The sequence below is a fragment of the Arachis hypogaea genome, chromosome 11 (genome assembly GCF_003086295.3).
Source record: "Arachis hypogaea cultivar Tifrunner chromosome 11, arahy.Tifrunner.gnm2.J5K5, whole genome shotgun sequence".
NCBI classification, from domain to species: domain Eukaryota; kingdom Viridiplantae; phylum Streptophyta; class Magnoliopsida; order Fabales; family Fabaceae; genus Arachis; species Arachis hypogaea.
This window is the reverse complement of record NC_092046.1, coordinates 4,050,696-4,074,495: the sequence shown is the minus strand read 5'-3', so window position 1 is coordinate 4,074,495 and position 23,800 is coordinate 4,050,696. Positions and strand designations below refer to the sequence as shown.

Below are 23,800 nucleotides of genomic sequence, written 5' to 3'. Positions count from 1 at the left end.
TTCACGCGTGGTTCCCTTTTTATTACCGGTTCGACCGGCCGGTCCGGTCCGGTTTTCAGAACCATGATAATAACTGAATAATAATATGTGAGAAACGTTTTACGAACGAGATCGTTGATTTCAAGCTGAGGCAGCAGATCAGATCTCCACAGTAAGAACTATTCATCAAGCAGATTCATCTTCTTTTCTCATCCGAAATAAGATAGAAGAATTGAAACAATTTTCAATGGTGTGATTCCGTTTAAAGAATCCTTCTGGAATCTTCCATGGCGTCCTCCTCAAGCACCACCACCACCAGCAACAAGTTCCAAGTTCCTGCTACACGTCACAAACCCCCAAAACAACAACAAGAAGAGCTAGAAGAAAACGAAGAAGAAGAAAGCGTGTGTTCTTTTATTAATTGTTCTCCCTTAATTTCTGCAAAAACTTGGCAATTACAATTTTATTATTTTGTCTTTTTTATAGGATTTAAGATAATTTTGATTTTTTGTAACTAATTTGTTTCACTTTTGGATGTTGATGGCAGCTTGAGCACTTTGATGATTTCACCCTTGCTTCTTCGTGGGAACGGTATGTGTTATATCGTGCATTCGGCATTCCTGAGTTCGCATTGTTCTGCTCTTAATTTTGCATGGAAAACAAAAAATGTTCCATGGTTTAATTTAGGTATTTTATTTTTGGTTGGGTTGATCGGTTTTTAGGTTCATTTCTGAAATAGAGGCTGTTTGTCGGCTTTGGATGTCTGATGGTCCAATTAATTTGTTGGTAAGTATTGAAAATTTATATTCTGCAAGTCTATTATCTTGTGTTACTGATGCTTATGAAATGCTTTTCTTTTTTATGAATTTTTTTTTCTGTTCTTGCTATATGTTGCTAGTGTGTTAACTGTTAATTATGATGCAATGTTGGTAGAAGTTGGAAGCAGTGGAATGCTATAATAATTATCTGTTGAAAAATGTGGGCCCGGAGGGGAGGGGGGGGGTATGCCATTTTTTATTTCTGTACCTGAATGAGCTTCTTCTGATCTATTTGGTTAAAGGAAAAAGGTGCAATTCTTTTGGAGAATTCCGGTAGTTTGTACAAGGTGAAATCCGAGATGAAGCATGCCATGAAAAGTTACTACATGGAATACTATTTTGAGACCAACCCTAATGGTATTTGACATTTTCCCATTTCTTTTGGCTGTGAGTGGTTGGTAGATTTAGGTTGCGGCTCACGAGATAGTTGTTGTTTAATGTATTTTGGTTTCTTGTTGTTACAGTAAAAGATGGGGACTGGAATTTTGATTTGCATGATCTGCAGTTATGTTTCGGTGTAAAAGAATTCTTGGTATGGTTTAATCCTTATGCTTTGTTTTTTCCCCAAAGGATAAGGAATCACCTATTTCTAGGTTATCACTAGGTTATTGCTCCTCAAAGTGCAAGTGGTGTGCTTCTTGATGCACCTGAAGCTAGCAAGCTCTTGAGTGCTGTCGCAATTGCTTTGTCAAATTGTTCAAGGTAACTCTTCTTACTTGTTGTCTAGTGTTTAGTAAGCAATGAAAATCAAAATAACTTATGTTCATTGGCATTTTATCATGGTCTAATTGTAAATGATAACTAGTAACTGCTTGTTCACTGTGATATTTGTTTTTATGGCCTGCCTGTTATTTTCACTGGAGAACTTTAAAAAAGGGAGCATTTGTTTAAAAAAAAAAGCTTTTAGTGAGGGACTTTTTCAGCTTTTTTTCCCTTCAGAAGTTACTCATTCTAGCTTATAGGAAAGCACTAATTGCCTCTTCTTCCTTTTCATTTTGGAAAGATTTCATGATTATCTTTCTGGAGGTTAGGGAGGGTAGATGTATGTAGTCTTACTCCCCGTAGGTGGAGATGCTATTTCTAAGGGCTGAATCTGTGACCTCCATGTCACTAGGTAGCAACCTATTATTGCACCAAGACTCACCCTCTATTGAGAAAAGTACTTATTTCTTGAAGGAAAGGGCTCAGACAAATGGTCCCGAAACTTTTAGTTTAAAAATTTATACATACGATGATTGTTGAAGTATCTGATTTAGTATAGTTAACCAAGATAAAGATGTGGTTTCTCATAACATTGGCTTCATAGTTTATGGCCAGCATTTGTTCCAGTTCATGATCCCTCTCGAAAAGCATATATCGGAATTCAAAGCATGGGTACTGTTTTTACTAGAAGGTTTGAGGCAGATCGGATTGGTAGTCAGGTTCCAGTAAAATTAATGCATTTGGAGGGCTTGTACGAGTTGTTTGTATCTAAGTTTGTGAGTTCCTTCTCTAGTTGTCTTATATAATATATATTCATATTTTCTGATTTAGTACATCTATTGTGATTTTGATATTCCCTTCTAGCATTGTCCTTATGTACACTGGATATATTAGTGAAAATAAGTATTCCATAACTAGGAGTGAACATTTCTGTTTCTATGTGCTAAGGAATTTTTTAAAATAAAAATTCATGAAGATTTAACAATCTTGTGAGCTTCTAAGAAATTTATATATTCTTTCTTTTTACTTTTTAATTTACTTTTGTATATTCTGGTACTGTTGCTTGGACAGCACACGTATCTCTTTTAAAAGATGTTTTCTATAAATTTTGCTTTCTTCTCTTCCTCTGCTTTAATCTTTTACTCTGTATTAATTAATCTGCATTTGATGTTGAAGGCCTATTCCACATTGGATCTATCAATTCATAATTTCAAGGTCCGATTTACAATGAAGCTAACATATAGAACGCTTCCGTGTGATGATGACTATATGAAAGGCTTCGGTGGTGAAAAATCTGGAGAAAATCTTTCTGGTGAAAAGTCCAATGGCCTGCAATGGGATGTTGATTGTTCTTGGAGTGAGTGGTATTCTGCAGAAGATCCTGTAAAAGGTAATTTTATGATATAGAAACATTTAGATAGAAAGAGTTATTTTAATAAGTTAATTATCAAAGAATTTTTGGCATGCAGAGTGCTTCTAGTTCTTTCTAAATGAATACTCATCTTCACATGTACCTGTAATCCAATTATGAAAATTTCATTGTCGGCATCAGTATTTCTCACAGAAGTATAAGCTATTAGTGTAAGTATGCGCTTGCCGTAGTAAGTGTGGAATACTGGATACCGCTGAGTTGGGGCCATTTTTGTGTTTGGCACATAAAATTTTATTTTGAATATGCGTATTCCTCTGAATTTTAGTTGACCATAGAATTGTTAAGTGTGTAATTTTTTGTTTTTTTGGCCACAAGTCACTTGTTACCTCTTCTCACTTCCCCTCTTTTATCATAAAAAAAAAGAGAAAAAACCACAGGATTTTAAACAAATAGAACATATTTAATTGCATTACGCATATGCAAAATAAGCCTTGCTAAGAGCATATATCAATCAATAAAATAAAGGCACATGCTATAGAGTCTATTTCCGTGAATCTCTCTAATGTAGATGCAAGTACTATTTAATTTATGCCTATGCTGTATGCAGCTTTTGAACTGGTTGCGATATTGTCCGAGAAGATGGTTGAAAGTTCTATGGAAATGGCTGAACTAGAAAATGCTTCACCTCATGAAGCTGAAAAGTGGTTGATCTCTCCAAGGATTTCCCCAAATTTGTAAGGATTTCAAGTGGCATCTTGAACCAAATTCTTTTGTGAATAGTTGCTATTCGTTGTTGGTGCAGCTTATGTTAGTAGTGATTGCCTACCGCTCAAGCTATGCAGTTATAACTTATATAAAAGAATAAGAGAAAAGGACAAATATGCCCTTGACCTTTTGATATGTAGACATTTAAGTCCTCGAGAATTTGAAAATACATTTAAATCCCTGACTTTTTCAAAACCTGGACATATCGATCCCTAATGTTCACTTGGGTCTGTCAGAATCAACAGAAAAATCAAATGTGACTTCCATTGTACTGACCTGATTGATACGGATGCACACGTGAGAGAGTTTTTAAAATCGGACAAATTAGACTCAGGGATCGATATATCCAGATTTTGAAGAGGTCAGGGACTTAAATGTATTTTTAAATCCTCAAGGATTTAAGTGTCCACGGACCAAAAAGTCAAGGATCGATTTGTCCTTTTTTCAAAGAATAATCAGGTTCAGTATGTAGGTCAATTTACAAACTAAACTACCCAAAAATTAATTTTCTTCATCATCAAACTGAATACTTTCCACAACTTTGTCACCTTATTTTCAATTTAAATAATTTCCTGGAGGTCCTTTTATCTAATAATCTAATAATTTCATAATTTAGCTTAAGCATGAATTTTTGTTTCTTTTTTTAGTGGCAATAAACAAGTATCGTATGTTTTAGGTACAATTACTACTGAAGCTCATAATTAAGTGTGATTGTTTTCTTTTGCTTCTGATGCAATTTATAAAAACTTTTCTTATTTATTTTCGTTTTTATACATATAGACTTGAAGGTTCCAAAGGGAATTGGGTTGGATTTGCATCTCAGTTACGTTTTCTAGTTGATGCGTTGGAAATGTCATTTCAGGCACAGTTTCTGGAAGATTTTGTTTCAGGTTCTAATTTGTTACTGCGCATTCTATCTTAAATTTTACTTAATCGAGCATGCTTGAATAGCAATGCTATTCAATTTTGGTACATAGTACATGGTTACCATTTTCCCTCCTCTTGGCTTGAAGCAGTTGAAAATGCGGGTGCTGATAATTTGAAATCGTTGGCTGTACCTCCACCCACAGTTAGAGATCGTGTGCTGAAAGAACTATTTATTGATGGTACTTAGCTGTTCTGTCTCCTATATTTTGTCTTAAATCCTGGTTGAATAGTTTGGTTTTCCAATACTTTTATTTGAAATTTTATTAACCAGTAGCTTTCAATCACTGGTCCATATATCTGCTGTGATAAGTTACCTGTGGCTTGGGCATCAAAGAGCAAAGGGCTCCAATGTGGTTCTATTGATATTTCCCATTTTCAAGTGGAACTTATTCTTGGACGGGGAAGAAGATCACTTAAAAGTCCAATATGTTTGGATGAAATATCTACTATTTGTATAGATAGACATCATTAATTGGGCTATCGGTTGTTTCTTTCAAGTAAAATGAAGTGAATGAAAGCTTAGTGGTGGTTTGAATGACAATGCAGCCACTATTTTCAAGTTCATGAATCATGAAAGGGGGAACTGCTATTATCTTACATGCAAATCATTACAAATTGATGAACACTTTCATCTTGTTAAACATTCCTTTTCTTTTCTATCTAGAACATAATTTAATGTCTTCCTTATGACTACTCATTGATTGATTTTAAGCATCTGTGGTGTTAGAATCCTAATTTACTGCATCCAGCTCTCTGTTGATAGCAAGCCGCTTCCATTTGCCTTCTTTTTAATCTCTATTTGGTCCCCACCACCACCATTGTGTTGGCTGTCCACCATTCAATGAGCAATCTAAACGCTTTCCCCGTTAACTTGCTTCTGAAGTTTCATGGCATTCTGCTAGGGACTTGGGTATTATGGGGTGCTCAAAGTACCACATTGAGTAGTATGGGATGACTTGAAATATACGAATGGAGTGAGACAAGGATTGTGTTTTGGATGAATTCCCTTGAGAGAATTATCTCCCAGCGTCAATATATATATATACATAGGTACAGAAATAAAATCCCTTAATACTAGGAGATATGATAGAATCAGATCCCTTAATACTAGGAGATAGAATCAGATCCCTTAATACTAGGAGATCCAACAGAATTAGATATCTAAAGATGGAAACTATATCAAAACAGATCTAATCTGATATTCAACACTCCCCCTCAAGCTGGAGCATATAAATCATATGCACCAAGCTTGTTACATATGTATTGTATCCGAGGACCCCGGAGAGCTTTGGTGAAAATATCTGCAAGTTGATCGTTGGAGTTGACAAAGGCTGTTACTATTTCCCCACTTTGCAACTTCTCCCTTATGAAATGGCAATCAATCTCTATGTGCTTGGTCCGTTCATGAAACACAGGGTTGAAAGCAATATGTAAGGCAGCTTGATTATCGCACACCAGTTCCATCTTACTCGGCTCACAAAACTTAAGTTCCTTAACTAATTGCTTCAACCATATAAGTTCACATGTGGCAAGTGCCATAGCTCTATATTCAGCTTCCGCACTAGATCTTGCTACAACATTTTGCTTCTTACTCTTCCAAGATATCAAGTTTCCACCAATAAAAACACAATAACCAGATGTAGAACGTCTATCAGATGGAGATCCTGCCCAATCTGCATCAGTATACCCAACAATCTGGTTATGTCCTTTATCTTCATACAACAAACCTTTTCCTGGAGCACCTTTGATATATCTAAGGACTCTAACAGCTGCGTCCCAATGACTATCGCATGGAGAGTCAAGAAACTGACTTAGGATACTTGTGGCAAATGAAATATCTGGCCGAGTGACTGTCAAATAATTCAATCGGCCAATTAATCTGCGATATCTACCAGGATCTGCAAGAGGTTCTCCTTGATTTGGACTAAGTTTTGTATTGGGATCCATTGGTGTATCTACAGGTCTAGAATCCAACATTCCAGTTTCTTCAAGAATATCTAGAGCATATTTTCTCTGTGAGATACAGATCCCCGCATTAGATTGTGCCACTTCAATTCCTAGGAAATATTTTAACTTCCCCATATCCTTAGTCTGAAAGTGATCAAACAAGTGCTGTTTTAACTGAGTGATTCCCTCATGATCATCTCCAGTAATGACAATATCATCCACATAAACAACCAGATATATGGAGGTCATGGAGGAAGAATGACGGAAGAAAACTGAATGATCTGCTTCACTTTGAATCATGCCAAATTTAGAAATAACAGCACTAAAGCGACCAAACCAAGCTCGAGGGGATTGTTTCAAGCCATATAAAGATCGGCGTAAATGACATACTAAGCCGGAAGACTCCCCCTGAGCAACAAACCCGGGAGGTTGCTCCATGTATACTTCCTCCTCGAGATCACCATGTAAGAAAGCATTTTTAATATCAAGTTGATGAAGAGGCCAATGGCGAATGGCAGCCATAGAAAGAAAAAGACGAACAGAGGCCATCTTCGCAACAGGAGAGAAGGTATCACCATAGTCCAAACCAAAGATTTGAGTGTAGCCCTTAGCCACAAGGCGGGCTTTTAATCGATCAATGGTTCCGTCTGAGCTGACCTTAATAGTATAGATCCAACGACAACCCACAGTAGATTTGCCCGGTGGCAGTGGAACAAGATCCCAAGTACCAGTAGAATGTAAGGCAGACATCTCCTCAATCATAGCCTGGCGCCACCCTGGATGTGAAAGAGCTTCTGCTGTTGTTTTGGGTATAGAAACAGAAGACAAAGAGGAGGTAAAAGCATAGTGCGAAGATGATAAACGATGGTAACTGAGAAAATTATAAATAGGATTAGGATTACGGGTGGAACGAGTACCTTGTCTGAGAGCAATAGGAGGACTACTGCTAACTCCCGAAGAAGGATCCAAGGACGGTTCAGCCACGGGTTCAGGAGATGAGTTATCTTGGACTGCAGGCCGTGGGCGGCGATGATAAACTTGGAGAGGCTTTGTGGGAATAGGAGGCCCATCTAAGTAAGGAACAGGAAGCACCTCCGTAATGGAAGGTGAAGTGATGTCGGGTGCAGAGAAAAAAGGGGTATTCTCAAGAAAAGTGACATCGGCAGACACGAAGAAACGATTAAGAGCTGGAGAATAACAACGATAACCCTTTTGAAATCGAGTGTACCCTAAGAAAACACATTTGATAGAACGAGCAGTTAACTTGTCTTTGCCTGGGGTAAGATCATGGATGAAACAAGTACAACCAAAGACTCGTAGTGGAAGAGAAAAAATGTGCTCATGAGGAAATAAAATGGAATGAGGAACTTGATTTTGCAAAACAGAAGAAGGCATACGATTAATTAAATAACATGCAGTCAGAACAGCCTCACCCCAAAATTTAAGGGGAACATGAGTATGGAGAAGAAGAGTGCGAGCAGTTTCAATCAAGTGACGATGTTTACGCTCAGCCACACCATTCTGTTGAGGGGTATGAGGACAAGATGACTGATGTAGAATGCCTTTGGAGGACAAGTAAGACGAAAAGGGTGCTGAAAAATACTCACGAGCATTATCACTTCGTAAAATTTTAATTGAAGTTTTGAATTGGTTTTGAATTTCAGAACAGAAAGACTTGAAATGTACAAATAATTCAGATCTGTCCTTCATTAAATATAGCCAAGTGCAACGAGAAAAGTCATCAATAAAGGTGACAAAATAACGAAAGCCTGAATGAGAAGTAACTCGACTAGGTCCCCATACATCAGAATGAATAACAGAAAAGGGAGACGCAGCCCGTGTATTGACACGACTTGAAAAAGAACTACGAACATGTTTACCTAAATGACAAGTTTGACACTCTAAGGTAGTAAGACGAGATAAACTCGGGACCATAGCTTGTAACTTCGAGAGGCTGGGATGTCCCAGGCGACAATGGACCACGTCCGGAGACTCAACAGCAGCAACAGAAGACACAGTAGTAGTGGGTAAGGCAAGCCGATACAGTCCTTGAGACTCACATCCTGTTCCAATCGTCTGTCCCGTCCCTCGATCCTGCACAATGACGGAGTCAGCAAAAAAGGTAACAGAACAATTGAGAGAACGAGTAAGTTGGCTAATAGAAATCAAATTGAAAGGACAATTGGGCATGTAAAGAACAGATTTCAAAGGTATTGTAGGAAGAGGAGTAGCTTGACCTATTCCCTTAGCACCAATTTTAGAACCATCAGCCAAAGTGATAGAAGGAAGAAATGCAGGGTGTTCAAGTTTAGAGAGGACAGAAGAAGTACCAGAAATGTGATCAGAAGCACCTGAGTCAAGGACCCATGGTCCAAGAGAAGAGGAATGAGAGATACAAGCAACAGAATTACCAGAGTGGGCCACCGAAGCAACGGGAGTAGATGCCTGCTTTGAAGCTTGGTACTTGAGAAACTCATCATAATCATTGCCAGAGACAAATATCCCTTGTGGTTGTGCGGCGGAGTGAACGTCAGATGGCTCATTAGTTTGGACAACATTAGCTACCTTAGTAGGACGACCATGGAGAGCATAACATTTATCCTGAGTATGACCAATCCTATGGCAATGGGTACAACTAGGGCGAGTACGATTACCACGACCATTACCACGACCCCCACGGCCGCCGCGAGTGGGCACTTGAAAGGACACTTGAGAAGAAGATTGGGATGCCAATGCAGTTTGGTCAAAAGTATGGGTCTCAAGAGAGGGGCCGGATTGCAAGAGTCGTGCAAATACGTCTTGAAGGGAAGGAACGGGTGAGGTGCCCAATATTTGTTGCCGAAGAGATTCAAGTTCAGCTGGCAACCCAAGTAACGTAAGTACCAAAAACAGCTTTCCCTGTTGAGCATGATGTTCATCAGCATTAGACACATAGGGAAGGAGAGTCGAAAACTCTTCCCTGACAGCTTCCACAGCCCCAACATAAGATTCCATATCAGTTCCTTGAAGCTGTAAACTACACAGCTTCTTAGCAACATGGTAAAGTCTTGCAATGTCATTAGTGTATAAAGCTTTAGCACGATCCCACACCTTTTTACAAGTTTTGTAAGCCCGAAACATAGTCAGCTTTGGTGGATCAATGGTCTGCCACATAAGGTTACATAGCTGGGCATCAATCTTCTTCCAAGTGGTTTTGTCAGCGGCGCGAACATCATCAACAGATTTAGTAAGGTGGTCTTCATAGCCTTGGCCCATGAACCAAAGTTCTACAGAATCAGCCCAAGAAAGGTAATTTTTGGCACCCATCAATTTTTCAGAGGTCATTGTAGCGGTTCCAGAAACGACAGTTGTTAGAACAGCCGGTTTACCACCATTGGAGTTGGTGTCGGGGATTACCTCAGAAGACATGATGGCAGACACTCAGAAACGGCCGGAAAACACCTGCAGAAGGGAAACGAGGGCCGGAAAAAGCCTGGGCAGCGGAGAAATTTTGGGGACAGGCCGAAAAAAACAATTTCTGACGAAGAGACACAACTGATAGTGTCAGCTGGTGGGAAAAGGGAACACGGCTGAGAGATTGCAGCCGGAAAAGAAGAAAAAAAAAAAAAAATAGAAACCAGAGCCGGGTCGGAACCCGCTCTGATACCAACTTGAAATATACGAATGGAGTGAGACAAGGATTGTGTTTTGGATGAATTCCCTTGAGAGAATTATCTCCCAGCGTCAATATATATATATACATAGGTACAGAAATAAAATCCCTTAATACTAGGAGATATGATAGAATCAGATCCCTTAATACTAGGAGATAGAATCAGATCCCTTAATACTAGGAGATCCAACAGAATTAGATATCTAAAGATGGAAACTATATCAAAACAGATCTAATCTGATATTCAACAGGATGCTTGATGTTGTATATAAGGAGAGTGGTTCTTCCCCCTTATCAGCTAGCTTTTAAGGTGTGGTTTTCCACTTTCCTTCCATGCAGATCTATTTCTTCAACTTGTGACTGATAGAGATAGTATTCCTCTCGTGTAAACATAACAATATTCTATCAGAATCCTAATATTTCAAACACATGGGGTTGACTACTAATATGCCATGCTGAGATATTTGCATTTAAGATTTGATATTGATAGTTTACATCATTTTGCTAATGTATGCAGGTGTGGAATTCTCTAATTTTACTGATGATGGACATAAGACTGCTCGGGCCATTAAAGGCGCACCTCGAGAATTTCTTTTTGCTCAATTTTGTCTACATGCTCTTTGGTTTGGCAACTGCAATATACGTGGTAATTACCCACAGTGGTTTGGGTTGATTTGTTGTGTATAGCCTAAGACTTACGATGAAAGTATCAACAGATTGATCACCTAGGTGGCATTGATTTCTGAGACATCTAATTTGTACTGTGTATTTTGACTTGTATTACTCGACTTTCGGTTTTTTTTTTCAGCTATATCTGTGCTATGGCTAGAGTTTGTTCGAGAAGTAAGGTGGTGCTGGGAAGAAACACAATTATTGCCTCGAATGCCAACTAACGGACCAATTGACCTTTCCACATGTTTGATCAACCAAAAACTTCAGATGGTAATTTACTTTTCTTTAAAGAATCTTTGGAGAATTTTACACCCTATGATCTTGTTTGATTATAAGTTTATAACACATTTTATATGATAATATATCTCATTTAATTTTTGTTTTGTTTTCTGCAACATTTTGAACTTCTTGTTCCTTTCACTTTGGAGTGAATAGTTTTCTTATTGTCATTATTCATGAATTAATGTAATGAGTACAAAAAATATACAACAATATTGACTACGCTTTGTTCCACGATGTACTTTCTCTACCTCAATTACACACCAATCCCACATTTGTAGCCAAAATGGAGTGATTAAGACCCGACCCAGACCTGAAGCATATATTTCCGGTTTCAACTTTTTTCCCTTTGTTCCCTGTGCTATTTTCGGGTTAGGTTCAGACCATGCTTCAGGTAGACCTGGCCGGGACTGAAGCCATGCATTTCTTTAAAATATATACTCTTTAGTGAAATTAGTGATATGTTAGACTTTTAAACTTCAATTAATATTTTTATGTTATATATTGTTATTTTGTTTTAAAATAATTTATTATGATATAGATATATATCTGTTAAATTTCATCTTTAAATTTATGATTGTATTACTTTGTTATGTATAATTTCCAAAATTATATACGTTAATCAAATGTCAGGTCATCCCAGTTTAACCCAATCCCAATCCTTTTCTGTTAGTTTAGGGTCGGGATTGGGTCTTAAAAATTTGACCCAATGAAAAGCTAGGGGTGGTTCTAACTTAATCTGGCCTGGCCCTGCCCATTATATTTGTTCTTTAGGCCTTAGCCCCCTACATAAGGAGAAAAAGACAATATTTCAGCTAGCTTGGATTTTAGGTCTAAGTTGATTCTATGTTTTATTTTGATGTTCAGCTTGCAATTTGCATTGAGAAGAAGAGTCAACAAACTGAAGATTATGAAGACTGTATTGGAAGTTTGGATCATATAGAATCCATGTCTGAGGTTACTTACATTTTTGTCCTTTTTTTAGGTTTTTGTTTAATAATTGTATGATAGCAACTTTTTTCTTATTCTATTTTGCATCCAACTGTAAATTTGTCTTGCAGGAAGAAAGTGTAGTTGGGGATGATTCATCAATTAAGCCGACACCAAGTGATGATATTCCTGGGATAGTTGACAGGTGAACTTAGCAAGTGAGAGCCTGCTTGGGTGTTATCATCTAATTCTAGTTTCTTAAATAACAGCTTACTCTTTAATGGCTATTACTGTTTTTGGTCACTTAATTGCTTCTAATCTCAGTTATGCTTAAATTTTCAGTGAAGTTCTTATATGTTCATATCTTTTTGTAAATTCTTAGAATTCAACTCAATAATTGAATCCCTATGGTTTAAAAACTTTTTAATCAATCCCCTACATTGATTATAAAAATTTATTTAGATGAACCTGATGAACAATTTTTAAGCTATAGGGTTAAATGTAGATTAGGCTAAATTATGAGAACTTTGAAGGTTAATTAAACCTTTGTTTATGTTTTGTCCACCTTTTAACAAACAATGGATGCCATGCTTTCAAAATTTCAATATTTTTTACCTAAAAAAAAGGCTGTGTTTTAGCTGGCCATAGAATTACAGTGGTATATTGCAAGCGTGCATATTCAATGAGACATTAGCTTTTAATGTGCTTTTTACGCATTGCTAGCTTGCTAATTTTACCCTTCACTTTCAATTTACCCATCTATTTTATATTGTTTACAGAAAGCCTGGAATTGTGGATCTATTTAACGATAAATCTTCGGACCTCACAAGGAGAGGTTCAGCTGGTATTGTTGATTCTATGATGCTTCTCAAGTCATATCAAAGTATGCATGTCCCTTTCACACAGGTGTGTGGAAAATCATGGCACCAGTGAGGAATTTTCATTATGTTGTCTTACTTTGGCAGTGTTGAATAAGATATTACTTTAACTGTTGTTTGTTATTTACAGGAACCACCACTTATGACAGAAGACATGCATGAGGAGCGGCTTCAAGCTGTTGAAGCCTTAGGTGACTCATTTGTAAGACACCCATATGCAATGCATGTTATCATAATCATTTATATTTTACTGGATAAAAGAATTGTATTCAGATGAAATCATGAATTTACAAGAAGATATAAGAGAAGAGAGAATCTATAAAAAGGATAGCTTAGTGCACAAACGTCTCGCATTAACTCAAGATCCAAGAAGGGCTGCCCCCAAAGGATATAATATAGCCAGCCTAACCCGATAATTGCATTAGTGGCTGATTTCACGAGTTGAACCTGTGACTTTGAGATCATATAAAGACAACTCAAACGTTGTTTTAAAATTCCTCTTCAAAGAGATCATCTTTACAAGCACAAAAATTGGCTTGAGAAAACTATAAACAAAGCATATAATTCTCAATCTCAACGTATTTTAGAGAAAAATTCCTTGTAAAAGACCACGTTATTTACACCAATGTTAGGTATAAAAACAAAACAAAAAATCCTATCCGACAAAACTTATGTGTCTGAAAGTCTGTCATTGAACTTTGAAAGTACAAGGATTATGCTCCAACAAAATACTCCAACACATTGGCATGGTTTTTCTTACTTCCTTTTTTGTCAATAGGAAGTATTGTAGGGCACATACACTCACTCTCCGCAGATAGCATACAAATCAGAGGTCTATGTGGTCCAACATATTTTAGTCAAACAATTAGAAGTATGCATTGTAGTCCCTGAAATATTTTCGTTTAATAGTCCTTAAAAGAATAAATGCTACATTTTAGTTCTTGAGATATTTTCATATTGACGCTTAGCCTAAAGATTAAATACATACACTTAAGTTCTCAAAAGATTACTCATTGAAACATATTAATCTAATATACATTGCTTCATAATTGCCTGTTATTTTTTTTTTTTGCAGAGTTTTTCTGGTCAGCTGGAAAGGGATATATTAACTTCAGGTAATAGTGTATATTATTTAAAATATTACTTGCTAATTATTAATAATAACTCAAATTCTTTTTCTTCTTTTCCTATGAGAAATTATCAATTCTGGCCTCTAGAAGCAGGTGTTTGAGAGATTGAAAGATAATTTAACTTTATATACTCACATGTATAAAAGGATGATGCTTATGCGTAGTTTTTGTATCTTACTTCCAATGGATTTTCGTCAACCTAATTTTTAATTTTACTTGATGTTGTCTACACCATACCCACTGATTTTGGAAAACTGAACATTTGATTGTTTCTATTTTCAAAGGTGCATTTCAAATTTCATGTTATTAGCTCCTTGGTAAAATGAAACTCAACCAGAAAAGATATTTTTGGGAGAAGAAATTTCCTGACAACTTATTGAAAGTTGCCATTATTTCAGTTTTACCTTAAGTGATTGTGGATCATTAGAGAGAGTTGAAGTAAAATTGATTATTGATATATTTGAATCTCGTCGTAAATGGTATGGACATGTTTGGAAAAGACCCATAGAGGAGACAGTTAAATGGATAATATAGATTGGTGGCAAGAGGTTGAATACCTAAGCAAACTTTGAAGAAATTATTGAAAGATAAATTGTCATACCATAATGCTGACGAACTATGGCACTTACTGATCCATGTAGTCGACTCTACCTAGGGGGATAAATCTTGTTGTTGTTGGTGTTTGTGGATTCTAATCCACATGAAATATACAGCATAATGAAAATTCTTTGCCTCCTATCTTTTTTTATGTTCAATTATGCAAGCTGATATTCTTCAGAATTATTGGCTTTTGGTGGTATTAGATATGTCAGCATTTAAAGCAGCAAATCCAGATGCTGTTTTTGAAGATTTTATTCGATGGCATTCACCGGGGGATTGGGAAGAGGATGAACCTGTCGACCATGGATCATCATCATCATCCACTGCTCTAGAAAAAGATAGATGGCCCCCACGAGGACGGCTTTCAAAGAGAATGTCCGAGCAAGGGAATTTGTGGAGAAAGATTTGGGACCGTGCTCCTGCTCTTCCTGCTTCCGAACAGAAGCCTCTTCTTGATCCAAATAGAGAAGGAGAAAAAGTAAGTATCAAATTCCTTTTCTTTTGCTATAGGGGATGGCCATGTGCTTTTTGCATCAACAGTATGGTGTACTCTCGACATATTGGTAGGATAATGCAGAGTGGATCAAAGAAAAAGAAATACAAAACAAAGGCGAAAGTCAAAATAGCAATTTGAACAGAAAGAAACTAAACGATGAAAGTAAATATAAAACAAAGCTTGTTAACGTTAGCATATTTAAATTGTTGCTTAGCATTTTACAGCCAACTTGAGCTATCAATGAACAGGATAAGTGCTCCAGACATATGGGTTTTGAAACATCGAAATGTGTTAAAGAGATAGATACCTCAATACGTATCCAAGTATGCCTGCAAGTGCTTGGAAGGTGTCATTTGGAGTATTAAATTTTGATTTCAGTATTAACTGGTTTTGCCTTGAATCCTGTTGGGCATTATGGATTGATAAATAATAAATAATTAGAACCGTCTAAGAACAAGCAAATGTGTGCTTTTAATTGATAAGTGTTCAGTAAGCTATGCCTCAAATATTACAGTTCGTGTTGTCTCCTTACCCTACCCCCCCCCCCCCCCAAAAAAAAAATCCCATTGTATTCCTTCTGGGCTCTTGTATACAAAACTCTTCTTTCATCTAATGAAAGATGTTCACTGTGGCTCATTTGTAACGTTTTCTCGTGATCAAATCATCAAAGTAGTGTTCTTCAAATAAAATTATTCCTGTTCATTTGCGTGGAGAGGAAAAGGACTACCTTTGTGTACTTGAATTGCCTAAGATATGATTTTCTGTCTTCGAGTCTGTTATCCGATCTAATTTATTGTGTTTCTTTGCTTCTCCAGGTTCTTCATTACCTTGAAACATTACAACCACATCAATTGCTTGAGCAAATGGTGTGTACTGCCTTCAGAGCAGCAGCTGACACACTTATTCTGACTAGTTATGGAGAACTGAAACAGATGGAGACCGAGATTCAGCAACTTTACGTTACCATGGCAACTACTTTGAGGCCTTTACAAGGTATCAAATTATTAGATTGTCTCATGGAAAGAAGAGAATAATCATTATGACACATTTCTGTTTTGTTGCAGTAAATCGCTTGTCCGCTGAGAGCAACACTTTTGAAGACTTAAGACGAGTAAGTGCTGCTTTTGAACGTGTTGAAAAGTTAATGACTCTCGGAGCTTCTCTTCAGCGAAAGTTTCGACGAGCACCACGCCTCGCCAGAGAAATTTTCAATGGTTACTACGACTTCAGTATTTCAAAAATGGAAAGCTTGGCAGAGCAAATTGTTGAAAAGGTGAAATGCTTTTTATGCCTAGACATTCCACAAAATGTATTCATGAGGAATAAATGAGCTAATGATGCATCCTCTCAAAACATCTTCCTACTTATTATGTTTGTTTCTAAACAAGGAAAATCTTGAGAACCTTTTTGGCTTTTTGGATATTAAAATACATCAGGATTCTTTCCTGTTTTAGAAGTTAGGAGGAAAATTTAGAAATATATTTAGGACATGAGTATTGGACTGACATGCAATTCGTCTTTCCTTGTTGCATAGGGGTTTGACATGAAACTGGAATTAAGGAATCAAGAGAGGGAATTGTTGTCAAATATGTTTGTTCCTCCCACAGCTAGCCAGTCTTGGAGAAAGGTTTTGAGCATGGGAAACCTTCTTAATGGCCATGAACCAATAGTCAGGGAGATTGTCTTTTCGCTGCGTGATAAAGCTACCGGTAACCATTACGCAGCTCATAGCGGTAGTTTTTCTCATAAAAAAGAAATTGAAACTTACAGGATGTACATATGTGGAACTTCTAATGACCTTAGAGTAGCACTTTCTGTTGCCTCTTGTGATTGATTAAGTTTTATGGTAGTTTTTCCGTTATAACTATTTTTACTAGAGAACAGTTTCCTAGTACCTGTGTTCATCTGTTTCTCTAATTGGAAGTGCAATCCAACTAAGAAATGAAGAGGTTGGAACAGCCGTAGAAAGGAGGGTTTGAAGTGCAATTGGATCTAGTCTAAACTGAGCTGCTATTGATTAGTACTTGGTTGTACTTGTACATAATGTACGAGATGCATTGCTTTTCACTATTTTTTTCTTTTACCAGGTCATTATTTGCATAATTTTCAAGATATCTAAGGTTTTATGAAGGAACCGAAAGAGTAAATTTTCAAGTAACTTTTTTTTGTTTGAATTTTTTACCATCACCAACTCAATAGATTTTTATTACATTGAGAGTATGTTGGTTTGTGTAGAATAAGAGGAGAAATTTATGAATTTCTTCAATTGTAATCCTACTTAAACTCTCAGAGAGCCTTTCTAAATGTTTAGTTTTAGCCCTCTATGGTTGCGGGGATAAGAATGGAATAAAAACATTTCATAAACAGTATATACATATGGAATTTATGAAAACTTTGATGGAACTCTAAATAAAATTATGAGAGGAGTTTAATGTTGACGAATAGAGAGTCTTATACTGTCATCTAATTAGATTTATGCATTTAAATGATCTTTTAAGTCGTTGCCTTGTTGGAATGAAAATTAATCACTTTTATTAATGTGTTAATACATAATTGAATATTTGTATAATTTTTTTATTCTTATAATGTATGAAAATTAAATTCTTATAAATGGAGTTTATCCATAAAAATGTCTAGATTTTTATAATCTAACTAAATGTGCCATAAACTTTAATATATAAATACCAAGAGATGTTCTTTTTCACTCGCTATTTCTCTCTTTCTTTTGGATGAGCTTATATGGTAGTTAATATATAAATTCATTGTTTGACATTTATGAATTATGAATATATAAATACTCATTTCAAATTATCTATCATTTATAAATTTGATACATTAACAATTCAACGTATTTAAATCCAATTCGTAGTAACGATATATTGAAGTATGAATCTATCAAATTTTCAAGTGACATACTTTAGAATAAAGAGAGTACATAAATCTTTAAAAAAAAATTACATACATATGTTGGTATTTGTGTATCAAATTATTGGAGCATTGTGTTTCCTAACATACTATGGAGCTGGGTGTTGTATCAAGTAAGGTCTTTTTTGGAAAAGACCATTCAAACTAGAAAAAGATCATCCAAAAATATGAAATAAACAAAGAAAACAACATGGAGATGATAATTATTGGGAAAATCTTAGTTGTAACTCTGCCTGAGTAGAAAATCTTAGATGATAATATCATGAGTTGGATTATTCATTAGGTGTTGGTCCCACTACGTAATCCAAGAGCAATTAGTTTCTATTTACTTATTTTATAAATCTTTTTTATTTTAAAGGATCTAAGTACCTCCTTAAGTGAAATTGTTGTCATAATACATTAGTACCTTCCAAAAAATAAAAAATAAATTTGTCTTGGTTCCTATTATGGTAGCGTTTGTTTTGAGGTATTGAGACAGAGACGGAGAGACTGAGACTTAATATCGTGTTTGTTAGTTCAAAGACTGGTACTAAAATTTCTGTATATGTTTCTAAAATTTCAGTATTTCAGTACTTCCAAAAAGTAGGGACACAGGGAACTGAAATTTTTAGAGATGGAGACTGAAACTTTAATAATATTTTATACCTAAAATACTTTCATTTCAATTATTTAATTTCAATTTTACCCTTTGTGCAAATTAAATTAGAGTTTCATTCTTGTTTCAATTCCTGTCTCCCATTTTACACCAAACAGAATACTGAAATTTATTTCAATCTCTGTCTCTGTCTCTCAATCTCAGTTTTTTCGTCTCTATCTTTCCACCAAACACTACTATAGTGAATATATATAGTCCTTAAAAAATTACAATGTCTTAAAATTACTAAATATCTCCTGTCTTTCCATCTCATTCAGTCAGAGACCAATAAATTCAGCATTATAAGGGACTTAGACTTTTTTTTTCTTTTTAGAGACCTGTATATTTATTGCAAAATTTTCTCAGAGCATATTGAAGCTCTTTTTTAGTTTACCGCAAAATTCTTTAGAATATACCGTCCTATTACTCAATAAAATAAGATAAAGGAAACACCTTGTGAAAGGAACCTTCATTTTTTGTCATTGTTGTAAATTGTAATAATGATCATTTCGAAATCATGAAATGTATCTTGAAAGAAACAATCGATGCCATAATAAAATTATGGATTCGATCATTCAATACTTGTTCATGCATGTTGGCTTTTAGATTATTTCTTTACAAAGTTTCTCAAAAAAAATTGTCACACAAAAACGAGGTTAACCAAGGATTTTATCTTGTTTAGCCTAGAATCTTTTTTGGTTTTCCCTCATTAGTTACTTTATTTCGTATTGGGATATATATGATATATGATAAACATACATAGATTTTATTCTCAACAATGCATCACCGGAATGAGAATCAGAGACCCACTAACCAAAGTTAAATATTAATATGTATGTGTGGGTCTAATAGAACAAGAATTGGCACAAATATACAATTTAGTGAAATTTTTTTAGTTGGAGAATAATGCACGTGAGGCAAGTAGGCACCAACATTATTGAAGAAAATGCCTAATTATATTTGAGTACAACTCATTTGCGTGCCTATATTTAATTAAATTTTTCATGATTTCGGATTGTACCAAAAGAAAAAGGAAAAGTATATAGAATCAATTTTAAATCAGTTAAGAATAAAACAACTTAATTAATTATAAATATAGTTATTAGTTTTATTTAGTTATGATTTAAAATATTGGTTATTAAATGTTTCATCACATTCAAACTAGGAGGAGATACGTTCAGTATCATTGCAACGTGAATCACGGAAACTGATTTAATTAGCTTCCGTCTCTTCACCCTCCTTCCCTCTCCAAATGCCTAAAATATGATAAATCAGAAAATAGATTCAGAATTATTCAATTTACAAAGAAAAGAAACATCCTAATACTTAACATAAACACCATTTATGTAGAGATTTTGAATTTTGACTGGTTTTTTGCTAAAACCATCTTAGTCCCTATCATTATTGAAAAAAAAAATCATCTTTCTCTCTCAAAGATTAAGATATGCTAATTCAAAAAAATTTCAAGTATTCAAAAAATACTAATATTCTAATTATTTTAGTTGTTAATTTTAATTATAAAAAATATATATGATATATATTTAATTAAAATTAACTGCTAAAATAATTGAAAGACCGATATCTCTCAAATATTTAAAAATTTTATGCTAAGAATTATTTTTAACGCCTAATTAATAATCGAAAGTTATTCACAAACACGGATATTATAGATAAAATGCTTGCAAATTTGTATTGATTCGGATTTGTCAAATATTGCATCTTTATTTTATTTATTGTTTAATCATTGATGAAGATTTAGGAGAGATGTGACTTCATTTTAAACACGCAATGCAACAAATAAAACTAATTTGATAGGATAAATGTATAAAATATTTTATATTATTATAAAAATATTTAGTATCAAAATAAAAGACAAATCAGCCAATGAGTTATAGCTCAAATGGCATAGTCACCCCATACTCAATTAAGAGGTTGTGGGTTCAGTCTCTTATCTTTGATAAAAAAAAAAATTAAAAAAATAAAAGACAAATCATGATAGCATGCCTTTCTGCAGGGTTTTGACATGGCAATTACAAAAGCAAATAGTATGATCGCATGTCTTTCTGCAGGGTCGTTTTGGACGAGAGGGACATCATATAATTTCGCAATCTGGATCCCTCAAACAAACCCTCTCAGCCATACCTGCCAAATCAAAAATAAAAGCATATATTTAGAGCATATTAATAAATATTAGATATCATCTATTCAGGTATCTATTCTTAAGATTTTTTTTTTTTTTTTGAAATTCATAAACATTATACACTTCAACCTGTTTTCATTTAATTTTTTAACATAGTATCATTTAATTTTCGACAAACTAACATTAGCACGTAATACAGTAGAAAAATTCAAAAAATATTATATGCATATAAAAAATTAACCACTAAATTAGTTATTATGTATAAATATTTATATGCTAGAGAGAAATAAATTGTTGAGGAAGATTTTATTAAATTATCAAATTCCCAAATGTAATGGAATTTTTACATCTTATTTTTGAATTATCACAATGCTTTTCTTTTCTTTTCATATATATATATATATATATATTGGAGAGTCACATATAATTTGTTTTTATATAAAATTAATAATTAAAAATTATTAAATTTAATTTAATATATTAAATTAAATTAATATCTAATAACTTTTATTATTAATTTTATACAAAGACAATTGATGTGAATTTTTAATGTATACCGTATGTACTATTGTAAGAGAGTTATTCAAATAAAAATATTAAAAATATTTTTCTATAAAAATATTTTGTATAAAAATATAATTTATTTATTTAACTACACTTTAAATAAAAATAATACTTTTATAATATATCAAAATTTAATTTTATAATTCATCATCCAAAAATTAAAAAACAAAATTACATAAAAATAATTATAATTTTTTTATTACAGTATCCACTTCATTGTCAGACTCGTTGCTTTGGCCAGTGACAATTACAAACGCAAAGCTCCGACAAGGCATTAGGGCTTTGGCCGAGGTACATAAAAAAAGATAAAAATTAATATTTAAATTAAAAAATATAAAAATAAATAATTTTTTAATATTTAAAATTTATTATACAAAATAAATTTGGCAAATTCGACATCAAAATTATAGGTATCATAGCATTTGCTTATTTTTAGAGCCATACCTAACAATTTATTTTACCATTAATAAACCCTAAAGGGGATATAAATATATAATAATGATTTGACAAAGTTTATTATATATAAGATTTTAGTTACAGAGTGTTTTACTCAAATTTTTGTTCCATTGTTAACAACAAATAAATTAATAATTTTTGAGTTTTGTTTCACAATCTTAATTCAAGGAGCGGAAACGACTCTTTTTGTGGGTGTCTCAATTGTAGTTTCAAAAGTAAAATTAAAGATAAAAATGAAAACATACAAGGTACCAGAGGCAAAGTAAAATGCAGAAATTAAAACAAACAGGAAATTAAAAAGAAGATGAAAGAAGAAACATGAACGTAAAAGAGAAAAAGACGTAAAAGTAAATAAATTTTATTAATAAAAACTGAAAGAAAGCAAAATACAAGTGTTTGAGTTCAGAGGAATTACTTAAGATTCCCAATTTTACTCTGTGATGCCAAGGGGCTGAGAGCGTTTTTGGGTCTCTAAGTGTTTTCCAAGAAGAACTGAACTCATTACAACGTGTTCCTAAAGCTCTATTTATAGACTAGCCTAATTTCAATGGGCAGTTACTCTTTGTACACCACTTACAGAAAATTTGAATTTCTTGTAGCTGTTCCCACACTTCTTACTTGCTGTTAATTTCAAAATTTAAATAAATAACCAACTATCAAATGATCTAATTTAATTTAAAATAGATATAAATATTATATATAGGAACATTACCAAACAACTAATTATTTATTTTTATAATTTTCTTATGAAAATAATATTTTGTCTAACAAGATGCCTCCAAGATTTCTCACTTGAAGATATGCAATGATTGAAAGTGAGAAAACTTAGTTGTTTATTGACATTTTTTTTTATTTTTGATATTGAGAGTCAATTGACATTTTAGACACATCCGCTTGACAGATTAAATGCCTACTAGTAATAGACTTAACAGAATTTCTAAGTCTATAAAATTTTTTACATTAATAGTTGAACTGTCAATGGGTCTATTCTTTTGTATGAAATTTTTAAGTGTGTCAAATGATATCTGTTCTAATTTCGGCACATTAAATGTGTATCAATTGACCTTTATTTTGACCTTTAATATTTCAGTTAAGAGTTTTTTGACACACACTTTCATTGTTTTAATTGACACAATTTTCCTAACTTCAATTGACACAATTTTCCTAACTTCAGAAGTAACAGAATTTTAACTTCGTGAAGTTGTTTCTTTCATATGTTAAACTCTAGGTGTCAATTAAATTTGATAAAATTTCAAATCCTAAAAAATCTCCACACTAACATTCCAATAGTTTTGACTCCAAGCGCTAATAGACTCAACAGAATTTTTAAGTCAATTAGGCTCTTGTATTTATGAAGTACATACCCAAATGTTAATGAGAGATTATTTTTGTCCAAGATTTTAAACTTGATGCTTTGGACACATATTTGTCTCATAATCTTAATGCTTTACACTGTCGGTAGAACTTGCAATTCAAAGAAATCACAAGGACATGTTAGCTTCTACAAACTGAATTGCGAATATTAATTAGCTCTTTATTTTTTCCTTTGACACTTCAACTGGATATTTTCGTGTCCTTAAACATGTGGAATGTTTATCTCATGTATGCATGGCCTATATACTTTTAAATATTTGCCATTTATTGAAGGAATTCTTCTTTCTGATCCGATTTCAATAATCTTATAGGAATTTCCAGGGAAAACTTTGTCAACTACATAAGGTCCTTTCCAAGTTGGAGACCATTTACCATAAGTTTTCGACTTCTTTCTATAGGCAAGATTGTTTTCCACACTAAATCTCCAACTGCAAATGTCTTTGCTTTAACACGGCGGTTGTATGATTTTGACATAATCTCTTTTTATCGAATCACCCGCTCTAAAGCTCTTAACTTTTCGTCATCTAGTTCATTAAGCTCGTCATACAAAGAATTCCAAT

The 23,800-nt window shown here is 34.1% G+C and overlaps 1 protein-coding gene across 3 annotated transcripts; it reads left to right on the top strand.

Moving 5' to 3' along the window:
* Positions 1–235: 235 nt before the first annotated feature.
* Positions 236–17,217, top strand: LOC112719960 (uncharacterized). 3 transcript variants are annotated; one of them, XM_025770721.3, is made up of 22 exons: positions 236–383; positions 527–570; positions 702–765; positions 1,040–1,154; positions 1,262–1,329; positions 1,402–1,499; positions 2,104–2,275; positions 2,676–2,889; positions 3,479–3,605; positions 4,417–4,526; positions 4,653–4,742; positions 10,680–10,808; positions 10,971–11,104; positions 11,981–12,070; positions 12,175–12,248; positions 12,823–12,949; positions 13,052–13,123; positions 13,997–14,036; positions 14,855–15,129; positions 15,963–16,140; positions 16,212–16,420; positions 16,682–17,217. In XM_025770721.3, the coding sequence occupies exons 1-22, from the start codon at positions 267–269 to the stop codon at positions 16,979–16,981; spliced, it is 2,847 nt and encodes a 948-aa protein (XP_025626506.1). In that variant the 5' UTR covers positions 236–266; the 3' UTR covers positions 16,982–17,217. The 3 variants fall into 3 exon arrangements, with proteins under 3 accessions (XP_025626506.1, XP_025626507.1, XP_029145918.1); XM_025770722.3 differs by having other exon boundaries at positions 4,650–4,742; XM_029290085.2 differs by lacking the exons at positions 236–383; positions 527–570; positions 702–765; positions 1,040–1,154; positions 1,262–1,329 and having other exon boundaries at positions 1,412–1,499; positions 2,115–2,275; positions 4,650–4,742.
* Positions 17,218–23,800: the final 6,583 nt, after the last annotated feature.